The sequence below is a fragment of the Muscardinus avellanarius genome, assembly GCF_963383645.1.
Source record: "Muscardinus avellanarius genome assembly, chromosome: 4".
NCBI classification, from domain to species: Eukaryota; Metazoa; Chordata; class Mammalia; order Rodentia; family Gliridae; genus Muscardinus; species Muscardinus avellanarius.
The window spans coordinates 117,011,753-117,024,654 of NC_137789.1; the positions used below are offsets into that span (position 1 = coordinate 117,011,753).

Sequence of the window (12,902 nt, forward strand, 5' to 3'; positions counted from 1 at the left end):
TGTTTGGTGATTAACTTTGATACATATGTTTATGTACCTCCTGCTTTTTAAAGAGGCTCCATCCTCCCCTATTCCATACCCTCTGATTGGTCACCTTAATTGCTTCACTATAGGGCCCTTTCTATAGCTCGACCACTTCCTGTTGCCCCTTTCCTCCTAAGTTATTGCTGACTATGGGAAGCATTTGGTTTTAATTTTCTGCGATATTTCTCTGTACATGCCGTGTTGAAAATACCGATCCCACTCTTGACGGCCCCAGTAGTGGGCTGGCTACCCGGTGGACTGATCCAGAACTTGCTGGCTCAAGCAGCGGCCTTGCCTCATGGGAGGCCCCAATTCTGGTCTCGCTGGCCCTGACACTGGCCTAACCTCTCAGCTGGCTCCGATCCCGGCCTCAGAGGCCCCAGCACCGGCCTTCCTCATGGCAGGCTCCGATGCTAGCCTATGGCCCCGGCATCGGCCTAACCCCTCGGCAGGCTCCATTCCAGGCCTCAGAGGCCTCAGTAGTGGCCTTGCTTCACGGAAGGCTCCAATGCTGGCCGCTGGCCCCGGCACTAGTCTAACCCCTCGGCAGGCTTCGATCCCAGCCTCTGAGACCCCGGCACCGGCCTAACCCCTCAGCAGGCTCTTTTTTATTTGGAAACAGGTTCTCAGGAAGTTGTGGAGGGCCTCACAAGGTTGCTGAGCCTGGCAGAGAACCTTTGATTTTCCTGTCTCAGCCTCTCAAATAGTGGGATTACAAGTGCCACCATGCCTGGCTTATTTTTGGTTTGAAACAGAGTTTTGCTAGGTTGCAGAGAGTTTTACTACTTGCTGAGGCTTTCTTTGAATCTGGAATCTTCCTGTCTCAGCCTCCCAAGTACTAGCATTACTGACATGCACCATCATTCCTGGCTAAGTCTTCACTATTTCTGTTATCTTTTTCTGATGCTCTGATTTGTTTAATTATCTCTTAAAGCATGATGGTTAGAATTAAATATATTCCCACCGGGCGTGGTGGCACATGTTTGTAATCCCAGCATTTGGGAGGCTGAGACAGGAGGATCACAGTTTGCGGAGAGCCTCAGCTACTTTGTGAGACCCACTGCAATTCAGTAAGACCCTGTTTGAAAAATAAAGAATAAAAAAATAGGGTTGGAGGTGTAGCTTGGAGGTAAAATGCCCCTGGGTTCCATACCCAGTACCGCAAAAAAAAAAAAAAAAAAAAAAAATTAAATATATACCTTATGGTGGCAGTGCACTGAAGAATGGTACTTTCAATGATCTATAAACATTAGTCTTCTAGTATAGTTTCAAAAAAGTTATTTTTAAGTAGCCATGTTATACTGTTGGCTCATAAAAGATGCACAGTGAAGCTATGAGGACTATAAAGTTATCACTTCAACTTCATGTAGCTGATTCTTTTTTCCCAAGCATAATGTGAATTTTATTCCTTAAGGGGTTTGTGACCATGACTCTGGAAAGCCCAGAAGAAATAGAAGATGTCAACTGTGCTTGGAAAGAACTTAACAGAAAGCTGAGTAGTAATGCTGTGTCCCAAATTACCAGAATGTGCCTCCTAAAAGGAAATATGGTAAGCTTTTCTGAATAATTCAAAAGGTATTATCAACTACCAGAAATGTTAATAAAGACTACCAAATTTTGTTCCTTCTTTTTTTACGCCTAAGGGAATGTCATCTACCCACTCCCGTATTGGTTTGTTTCCAGTTAGAAATTGAGGGAATTATATGAATTATTCATTCCTCAAGAGCTAAAAGTTATTCTGGTTTGATTATCCCAAGTTATTTAAGCTTTTGCCTTGGCACATATACCATGTGTTTTTGCATTTATGTTTATTTATTTATTTTTTATTTTTGCAGTACTGGGGGATGGAACCCGGGGGCATTCTATTTTTGAGCTACACCCCCAGCCCTATTTTTTATTCTTTATTTTGAAACAGGGTCTCCTGAGTTGCAAAGGACCTCACTAAGTAGCTGAGGCTGTCCCCAAACTGTGATCCTCCTGTTTCAGCCTCCCGAAGGCTGGGATTACAAGCGTGTGCCACCATGCCTGGTTTATGTTTGTTTTTATTTATTTACTTTTTTTATGGGTCTGGAGATGGAACTCAGGGGCATTTGATTTCCAAGCTATGCACCTGTCCTATTTTTTTCTTTTCTTTATTTTGATACAGGGCCTTATTAAGTAATTGAGGCTGTCCATGAACTGTGATCCTCTGGTCTCAGCCTCCTGAATGGTGGGATTACAAGTGTGAGCCGCTACTCCTGTCTTATGTTTTTGTTTTGTTTTTTGTTTTTTTTTTGGCAGTATTGGGGATGGAACTGAGGGGCATTCTACCTTGGAAAGCTACACCTAGAGCCTTTATTTTTTAGTCTTTTATTCTTTTTGAAACAGGGTTTCACTGAGTTGCGAATTCCCTCACAAAGTAGCTGAGCCCCCCCTTCCCCTGCAAACCGTGATCCTCGGGTCTTCACCTCACAAATGCTGGGATTACAAGCGTGCAGAACCACGCCCAGCTTATGTTTATTTTTTATTATTTATTTATTTTCGTGGTACTGGGGGTGAAACATATTTGGGTTACATCAATCTCATTATATGATACATATAGCAGCTTTTTAAGAGAGAAACTTTCTGGCATTAAATTTACTTTTTGTGTATGTGTGTGGTATGGGGATGGAACCCAGGGGCTTTTTTCTACCTCCGGGCTATACTCCTAGACATATTTTTATTTTATTTGGAAACAGGGTCTAAGTTGCTGAGAGCCTCACTAAGTAGCTGAGGCTGGCTTTGAACCTGTGTGGTCCTCCTGTCTCAGCCTCCCTAGTGCTGGGATTACAAGTGTGCACCACCACACTCGGCTAAATTTGCTTTACTTTGTTTATTTTTACAGTGCTGGGGATCGAATGCAGGGCCTTTCATATGCTAGGCAGGGACTCTGCCACTGAGCTGTACCTCTAGCTCTTCACTCAGTGTTTTTGTGTGTGTGAGACTAGGGATGGAACCTAGGATCATTCTATCTCCAAGCTACACCCCCAGCCGTGTGTGTGTGTGTGTGTGTGTGTGTGTGTGTGTGAGAATAAGGATTGAACTCAGTGGGCATTTTTCCTCTCAGCTGAACCCACAACTCGTTTATTTTTTATTTTATTATTTATTTATTTGGGTACTGGAGGTGGAACCCATGGGCTTTTGTACCTTTGGGCTATACTCCAGGACCTATTTTATACTTTATTTGGAAACAGGGCCTCACTAAGTAGCTGAGGCTGGCTTCAAACCTTAGTGATCCTCCTGTCTCAGCCTCCCAAGCGCTGGGATTGCAAGTGTGCGCCACCATGCCTAGCCACTTATTATTTATTATTATTGTTTTTTGTGGTACTAGAGATGGAACCTAGGGGCATTCTGCCTCAGAGCTATACTACCCAGCCCTTTTTTTTTATTCTTTATTTTCAAACAGGGTTTCACTGAGTTGTAGAGGGCCTCATTAAATAGCAGAGGCTGTCCTCGAACCTCTATCCTCCTATCTTAATTTCCAAAATGCTGGTTTTGCAAGCATGCACCACTGCTCCCAGCTCTTTTTAATTTTGAAACAGGATCTTGCTAGGTTAATGAAAATCTCACTACTTGATAATGCTGCCCTTGAACCTGCAATCATTCTGTCTCAGCCTTAGTACTGAGGTTACAGACATGTTGAGACAGGAGGATTAAGGTTTGTGGGCAGCCTCAGCTACTTAGCGAGGCCCTTTGCAAGTCCGACCCTGTTTCAAAAATAAAGAATAAAAATTAGGGTTGGGGATGTAGCTTGGAGATAGAATGCTTCTGGGTTCAATCTTTGGTACCAAAAAAAAAAAAAAATACATTAAACAGATGCTCTAGAATATGATACTTTTTTTTTTTTCTGTTTTAGCAAGGATTATCAGCAAGTATTAGTGTGTTAGTAAAAGGTAACTAACATACCTAAATAAAAATGTCTTTATTTTGCTTTTAGGGTGTTTGCTTTGATGTTCCCACAACTGAATCTGAAAGATTACAGGTATTTAAAAATTTTTTTCTTTGTTAAATAGTTGAGTATGTTTCTCTAAAAGATTGTTTTCAAAAATATTGTCATAATATCATTGTTTCTATATCAATTAAGAATTCCTTATAAAATCTGGTCTCATAATTAAATTTTTTTTGTCACAATAATTTAAAACATAAAAAATCGTTGAGCTGTGTAGTGAATCCCCAATCCCCATACTTCAGTAGTTATCAACCCATAGACAGTTTTGTTTCATTTCTATTTCTTTTTTTTTTTTTTTTTTTTTTTTTGTGGTACTAGGGATTGAACCCAGGGACATTCTACCTCTGAGATATACTCCCAGCTCTATTTTTATTCTTTATTAAGAAACAGGGGGCAGGGTGTGGTGGCGCACGCTTGTAATCCCTGTGCTTGGGAGGCGGAGACAGGAGGATCGTGCAGGTTCTAAGCCAGCTGTGCTGGCTTAAGAGACCCTGTTTCCAGATTAAAAAAAAGTATAAAAAATAGGTCTGGGAGTGTAGCCCGGATGTAGAAGGGTTTCCAGGAACCCCAGTACGACCCCTCCAAAAAAAAAAAAAGAAACAGGGTCTCACTGAGTTGTGAAGGACCTCACTAAGTAGCTGAGGGTGTCAACGAACTGCAATCCTCCTGTCTCAGCTCCCCAAAGGCTGGGATTACACGCATGCGCCACCATACCCGGCTCTTTCATTTCTATGTCTATCCACTTTCCTACATTTTTTTTTTTTTGGTAGTGGGAGTGGAACCCAAGGGTATTCTACCTCTTCAGCTATATACCCCCAGCTCTATTTTGTTTTCCTTTATTTTGAAACAGGGTCTTACAGAATTGCAAATGGCCTCACTACGTAGCTGAGTCTGTCTGCGAACCCGGATCTGATCCTCCAGTCTCAGCCTCCCAAATGCTAGGGTTACAGGTGTGTGCCACCACACCCGACTTTAGACCTGGTTTAAAAAAAAAAAAAAAAAAAAAGTGTAGCTGGGAGGTAGAATGTCCCTGGGTTCAATCCCCAGTATGAGAATAAGTCTTGACATCATTTGTCTCAGTGAGATTCTCCTGGAACTAAAATTTAGGAATAAGCTATGCATGGTAGCTCATGCTTGGGAGGCTGAGGCAGAAGGATGACAGGTTCTAAGCCATCCTCAGAAATTTATTGAGGCCCTTAGCAACTTAGTGAGATCTTGTTTCAAAATAAGGAAAAAAAAAATAGGACTGGGGATATAGCTTCGAGGTAGAATTCCCCTGGGTTCGATCCCCAGTACCACAAAAAATAAATAATGTTAGTGAATAAACCTTGCACATGTTTTTGTTTTGCTTATTTTCTGGTTTTCAGTTTTGTTTCCAACACTTTGAATTTAAGTGATAGATGACTTAATTAATAAAGGATCTAAAAGGCCTCTTCTTTATTTTTCTTGTTTATGGTTTCTATTTTGCATTTATATTAACCTTGTAAATTCCTTTAACAGGCAGAGTGGCATGATTCAGACTGGATACTTTCGGTGACAGCCAAACTACCTGAAATTGAAGAATATTATGATGGAAACACATCCAATTCCAGACAGAGGAGTGGCTGGTCAGGTGGCAGGTCTGGCCGGTCAGGACGTTCAGGTCGTTCTGGTGGCCGGTCAGGTAGACAGAGTCGACAGGGGAGTCGGTCAGGAAGTCGACAAGATGGTAGAAGACGAGGTGGGAACAGGAACCGTTCAAGAAGTGGGGGCCACAAACGGAGTTTTGACTGAGTATTTGATAGTTAATCTACCAGTGTGAGCTTGCCTATTTCTGCCTAATCATGTACATTACACACCAAAAATTAGGTCATCATAGTTGAAGTATGTGTCTGCTATTTGCAAAGAAGTTGGTCGTATTTTTTTAAAAAGTATTTCACAGGAATGGTTGTAAACAAATCTACTTATCCAGTTATACCTTTGAATAAAAAACTCCTTTTATTGTCTCTTTTCACTGTATGTGAAGAATTTTCTCCGTCTAATCTTTTAAAATTTCTTTTATGAGCCGAGCATCATGGTGTACGCTTGTAATCCCAGTACTTGGGAGTCTAAGACAGGAGGGTTGCAGGTTCGTGGCCAGCCTCAGCTACTTAGTGAGGCTCTTTACAACTTAGTAAGACCCTATTTCAAAATAAGGAATAAGAAATAGGGCTGGGTAAGTCAGGCGTGGTGGCACATGCTTGTAATCCCAGCATTTGGGAGGCTGAGACTGGAGGATCGAGGTTCAAGGACAGCCTCAGTACTTATGGCCTTTGCAACTCAGTGAGGCCCTATTTCAAAATAAAGAATAAAAAATAGGGCTGGGGATATAGCTCTGCGGTAGACTGCCCCTGGGTTACATTCCCAGTACCCTAAAAAAAGAAAGAAAAAAAAAAATCAAGATAGAAGCCTGTAAGGCCACCAGGTTTGGCAAAAAGGAAATGTGACACGTATTAATAAAATACTGAGAATAGAAACCATTTTGCAGTGGGTTCTGAAGGAAATGGGAGATAAAATAAGAACAATTATACACACTCAGAAATTTGGTTGTGAGCCGGGCGTGGTGGTAAACGCTTGTAATCCCTGCACTTGGGAGGTGGAGACAGGATCGCGCAAGATTGAAGCTGGCTTAAGAGACCTTGTTTCCAAATAAAAAACTATAAAATAGATCTGGGCGTGTAGCCCAGAGGTAGAAGGGTTTCCAGGAACCCCAGTACCACCAAAAAGAAAAGAAAGAAAAAAGAAAGAAATTTGGTTGTGCATATGGAAGAATAAACTATAGCTGGAGGTAGAATAAAGGATGTGGGATTGTTCTGTTTGAGGGTCTTGTTTTTTGGGGGTGGTGATGGTAAACATTGAACTTGTTGAAGTACTAATGGGAAGAAGCTAGAAGGTACTGTGAAGATTCAGAAGTAGGAATATATATTGGAGGAAGATCCCTAAAAAGACCTGCCAGATAGGATCAAGCACAAAACTAGATATTTTGGCCTTAGATGAGAGAAACATATCTCAACATTTTGTTAGGAGAAAGCATCCTGCAGGTTGTTTGCAGGTGTTGAGTAAAGAAAAACAATTTGTAGTGGCTACAATTAGTGACTGAATAGTCTGTAGCAACACTTAGTATTCTGTTGTAGGAATGGAGATGGGAGATAGTTAACTGACCCAGAACTGGGATTTTACTCTGTTCTGAGAGATGAAAATATGACAAGGTACATGTGTTGAGGATTTTGGCAAAGTAATTCTTTTTTTTTTTTTAAGTCCAGCCCATGGAGTCTGGACTATGTAGGGCTTGGAGATAGAGATGGGGCAGGGAACTGAAGGTCCAATAAGGCTATTTTGTGTGTGTGTGTGTGTGTGTGTGTGTGTGTGTGTGTGTGTGTGTGTGTGTGTGGTCCTGGGGATGGAACCCAGGGGCATTCTACCTTCCAGCTATACCCCCAGCCCTATTTTTTATTTTGAAACAGGGTCTCACTAAGTTGCAGAGGGCCTAAGTAGCTAAGGCTGTCCACTTACCCTGATCCTATCAGCCTCCCAAATGCTGGGATTACAAGCATGTGCCACCCTGCCCAGAATCAGTAGGGCTGTCTTAATTTGACATTTCATGAATGGAAGGGGCGGGGATGTAGCTCAGTGGAAGAGTGCTTGCCTAGTATACTTGAGGCCCTGGGGTTGACCCACCCACCCACCATGCAATGAGAAGAAAAGTGCAGGATGTGGTAGATGCTTGTTGGGGGCAAAGGTCATCAGACTTGAGTGGTTGAGGAACTACAAAGCTAGGTATTACATAGATATTTTTCACAGACAAGGTTCCTGGGATAAAGACTAAACCAGATTCCAAATTATCAGTGAAGTCAAGCTGGCAAATTACCTGAATGAGGAGGGGTGTGGGATAAAAGTTACCATACATCCTCCAAAGGCCCAGGGCTTTTACATGAAGTGAAGGAGTAGAGCTTTGGACCTGGGCTCCAGAAATAGAGGGGAACACCGGCACAATCCAGGGCATGTGGAATGTGGGGGATGAGCAATGCCTGTGTTGAGAAAGCTGCAGGGGCATATTGTTCTGGAATAGCCAGACTGTAATTACCAAGAAGGGGAAGATTTTCAGTGCTGGGTTGAGGAAGGGGCTTTTTTTTTTTTTTTTTTTTTTGGTACTGGTGATGGGATCCAGGGGCATTGTACCTCCAGGCTACACCCTCAACCCTATTTTTTGTATTTTTATTATTTTGAAACAGTGTCTCACTGAGTTGCAAAGGGCCTAAGTAGTAGCTGAGGCTGTCCACAAACCATGATCCTCCTGTCTCAGCCTCACAAATGCTGGGATTACAAGTATGTGCCCCATACCCAGCCAGGGAGAAATTTTTGATTAGGTAAAACAGTTCCAGACAGCCATGACTATGGAGAGAATCTTGGTACTGCATTTATGTAATTGTGAGCTCTTAATATATCTTTTAGTGTGTATGTGGCAATGGGGATTGATCCCAGGAGCATTCTATTTTTGAGCTACACCCTCAGCCCTATTTTATGTTATTTTATTTTGAAACAGGGTCTTGCTAGGAATCTCTCTATGCTGAGGCTGTCCTCCAAACTGCAGTTCTCTTGTCTCACCCTCCAAGTACTGGGATTACAAGTATGCACCACGATGCCTGGCTGTGAGCTCTAAATTTATACATAAATTCCTTCTAAGCTGTAGGAGTACTAGCACAGTCAGATTATGTTGGAGGCTTACAGTGTCCCAGGTAGTTTGTTTTGGGTGAATATGGAGTACCTAGTCTCTGCCCTCAGAGCTAAGAATCTTGTGATAGATGGACACAGAAATCTAGGTCCATGGCAATGATTATGTGCAATAATACCTGAACTCTGCATAAGGACATTCAGTCTAGAAATGGGAGAGGTATGGGTAAAGCTATTTATTTATTTATTGCGGTACTGGGGATTGAACCCAGGGGCATTCTATTTTTGAGCTGCTATACTCCCAGGCATGCAATGCATATGTGTGTGTGTGTGTGTGTGTGTGTATTGTGTATATATATACATAGATATATAAAAAACTATATATATATGTATATGTATATGTATATATAGTTTTTTGTGGTACTGAGGGTGGAACCCAGGGACAGTCCACCTCCGAATACATCCCCAGCCCTATTTTTTATTCTTTATTTTAAAACAGAGTTTCACTGAGTTGCAAAGGGCCTCACTAAGTAGTTGAGGCTGGCCATGAATCTCATTCCTCCTGATTGCCTCCCAAATGCTGGGATTACAATTGTGCGTCAATTCCCCCCATATTCCCAGGTATGATCAGGTATGATTTTGATTCTTTTGTTTTGTTCTGTTTTTGCAGTATTGGGGATTGATGCTAGGGCCTTTTTACCTATGAGGTACACCCCCAGTCCTATTGTATTGTTTATTTTGAAACAAGGTCTCTTAAGTTGCAGTGGCCTCATGTTGCTGAGGCTGGTTGTAAACATGCAATCCTCTTGTTTTAGCCTCCCAAGAGTAGGTCACTATCTGGGCAAAGTGGTGGATTTTTTTTTTTTTTTTTTTTTGGTTGTACTGGGGTTCCTGGAAACCCTTCTACCTCCAGGCTACACTCCCAGACCTATTTTGTATTTTTTTTTAAATTTGGAAACAGGGTCTCTTAAGCCAGCAAGGCTGGCTTCGAACCTGCGCGATCCTCCTGTCTCCTCCTCCCAAGCGCGGGGATTACAAGACTGCACCACCACGCCCAGCTCAAAGTGGTGGGTTTAAAGGCTCCACCTGCTAAAAGTCATCCTCCCTTTAAGCAGGTGTCTTAATAAGATTAATAGCTTCCCATACCTTTTTTAAGAGAGTGGGCAAGGAAAATGTAGCATCAAACTCTCAGCTTCAAGCATAATGTGATGATGATGCTTGTAATTCCAGTACTTGGGAGGCTGAGAAAGGAGGATGGCAGTTTGGCAGCCAGCCTTAGCTGCTGAGTGAGGTACTCCACAATTTAGTGAGATGCCGTTTCAAAATAAAGATTAAAAAATTGGATTGGGGGTATAGCTCAGGTAAAAGGCCCCTGAGTTCAATCCCCAGCTACACACACACACACACACACACACACACACACACACACACACACAATTCAACTTAATGCCACACTTGGCCACTGAGCTTTGTTCTGCTCCTTCCTTTTAGAACTCAGCATCTCGGCCAGGTGTGGTGGCGCATGCTTGTAATTCCAGCATTTGGAAGGTTGAGACAGGAGGATCGCGGTTCGCAGACAGCCTCAGCTACTACTTAGGTCCTTTGCAACTCAGTGAGACTCTGTTTCAAAAAATAAAGAATAAAAAAGTAGGACTGGGAAGCTGGGCGTGGTGGCACATGCTTGTAATCTCAGAATTTGGGAGGCTGAGACAGGAGGATTATACAGGTTCAAAGCCAGCCTCAGCTACTTAGGCTCTCAGCAACTTAGACCCTATTTCAATTTAAAAAAATTTTATATATATATATATATATATATATATATATATATATATATATATATATATATATATATATATCTCGGAGTGTAGCCCAGAGGCAGAAAGTCCCTGGGTTCCATTCCAGTACCAACAAAAAAAAAAAAGACTGGGGGAGTAGCTCGGAGGTAGAATGCCCCTGGGTTCCATCCCCAATCCTGAAATAAAAGAACCCAGCATCTTTATAGACTTCATCTTTTGGCTTCCAGTTTTTAACAGCTATTTGAATTTGGATCAGTTACTCTGAGCTTCAGTTTTTGAATTTGTAAATGAAATACAATTTGTTTTGTTCTACTCAGCATTAAAATATGGAATAATGAATTCACATTTAGGTATGACTGACAACGTTCTCTCACATTGTTTTTGTTTTGTGTATTTTTTTTTTTCCCCAGACTGGGGATGGAACCCAGGGGCATTCAACCTCTGAGCTACACCCCCTGCCCTATTTTTTCTTTTAATTTGAAACAGGTCTCAGTAAGTTGCGAAGGGCCTCACTAAGTAGCTGAAGCTGTCCGCGAACCGCGTTCCTCCTGTCAGCCTCCCGAATGCTGGAATTACAAGCGTGAGCCACCACGTGCGGCTCACAAATTTTATGAAAACAGCACATCACTTAAAACTGGTTTGGCAGAATTGAGGAAATATTCAAGGAAAATATTCAAGAACTTAATTCTTCCCCTTTTTTGCAGGGGATGAAACCCAGGGGTATTTGACCTCCAAGCCACACCCACTGCACTATTTTTATTTTATTTATTTTAATTTATTTATTTTTGGTGGTACTGGGGATGGAACCCAGGGGCCTTCTACCTCCGGGCTATACTCCCAGACCTATTTTATATTTTATTTGGAAATAGGGTCTCTTAAGCCAGTTAAGGCTGGTTTCGAACCTGCACAATCCTCCTGTCTCAGCCTCCCAAGTGTGGGGATTACAAGTGTGCGCCACCACGCCCGGCTCTATTTTTATTCTTTATTTTGCAACAGGGTCTCACTAAGTTGCGGAGGGCCTCACTAAGTAGCTGAGGCTGTCTGCGAACTGTGATCCTTCAGTTTTAGCCTCCCTAATGCTGGGATTACAAGCATGTGCCACCACGCCCGACTAATTGTTCTATTTGTTAACTGAATTTTATTCTACTGTCTAGCCTTGATATAATAATTTGGCTACTTTTGAGTCAAAAAGGGCCTTTTGGCCAGGCGTGGTGGCACACGCTTGTAATCCTCACACTTGGGAGGCTGAGACAGGAGGATCACACAGGTTCAAAGCCAGCCTCAGCTACTTAGTGAGGCTCTCAGCAACTTAGTGAGACCCTGTTTCCAAATAAAATATAAAAATAGGTCTGGGAGTATAGCCCGGAGGTAGAAAGCCTTTGGGTTCCACCTTCAGTACCATCAAAAAAAAAAAAAAAAAAGTCTTTTGTTTGTTACCTCTTGAGATTTTGGGCTTGTGCCTATGTGTATATGTTACAAATTGGCTTGCATATACTTTATAAGCTTTGACAACTATTTTCTGGGGACCAACTTGCCCATTTTTCTTTTTTTTATTCTTTATTTTGAAACAGGGTCTCACTAAGTTGCAAAGGGCCTCACTAAGTAGCTGAGGCTGTCCGAGAACTACAATCCTCCAGTTTCAGCCTCTCAAATGCTGTGATTACAAGCGTGTGCCACAATGACCAGCTTAAAAAGCAATATTTTGAACTATGTTTAAAAATAATTGTGATATACTGGTCAGGTAGGGTTTGTTTTTGTCTTTTGGTACTGGGGATTGAACCCAGGGGCTGAGCTACACTACCAGCCCTTTTTATATTTTTATTTTATTTTTTTGAGGGTCTGGGGATGGAACCCAGGGGCATTTGACCTCTGAGCTACACCCCCTGCCCTATTTTTTATTCTTTATTTTGAAACCGGGTCTCACTGAGTTGCAGAGGGCCTCACTAAGTAGCTGAGGCTGTCCATGAACCATGATCCTCCAGGTCTCAGCCTCCCAAATGTGGTATTACAAGCGTGCGCCACCACACCCGGCTCCTTTTTATTTTGAAACAGAATCCTGCTAAATTACAGTGTACTGGCCTCAAATTTGTAATTTTCCTGTCTCAGTTACCAAGTACTGGGATTACGGGTATATGCCATTGCCCATGGCTTAATAGTCCTTATCTATTGTACTTTGTGTGCCAGGCACTGCTAAACCCTTTTCAATATTTAACTTTGTCAAGCCTTGAAGTGTCTTTGTTTTTGTATTTTACAATACTTGGAGTTGAACCCAGGAGTACTCTACCAGTGAGCTACATCTCCAGCCCCCCTTTAAGACAAGGTCTTGCTCAATTGCCTAAAGCAGCCTTGAATGTGTGATTTTCTGTCTCAGCCTCCAGAGTAGCTGGGATTATAGGTGTGGCCCAAAGTGCCCAACTAAGAAGTCG

General features: G+C 42.2%; 1 protein-coding gene across 1 annotated transcript in view; it reads left to right on the top strand.

Annotated features, from left to right (window-relative positions):
- Window positions 1-5,803, top strand: part of DDX50 (DExD-box helicase 50) — a gene marked incomplete at its 5' end in the record, with an annotated part of 48,192 nt that extends 42,389 nt beyond the window's left edge. The window contains 3 exons of the mRNA XM_080693778.1: window positions 1,439-1,573; window positions 3,980-4,024; window positions 5,492-5,803. Of these exons, the coding sequence (XP_080549904.1) occupies window positions 1,439-1,573; window positions 3,980-4,024; window positions 5,492-5,764 (453 nt within the window). The 3' untranslated portion in view covers window positions 5,765-5,803. The remainder of the gene's footprint in view (window positions 1-1,438; window positions 1,574-3,979; window positions 4,025-5,491) is intronic.
- Window positions 5,804-12,902: the final 7,099 nt, after the last annotated feature.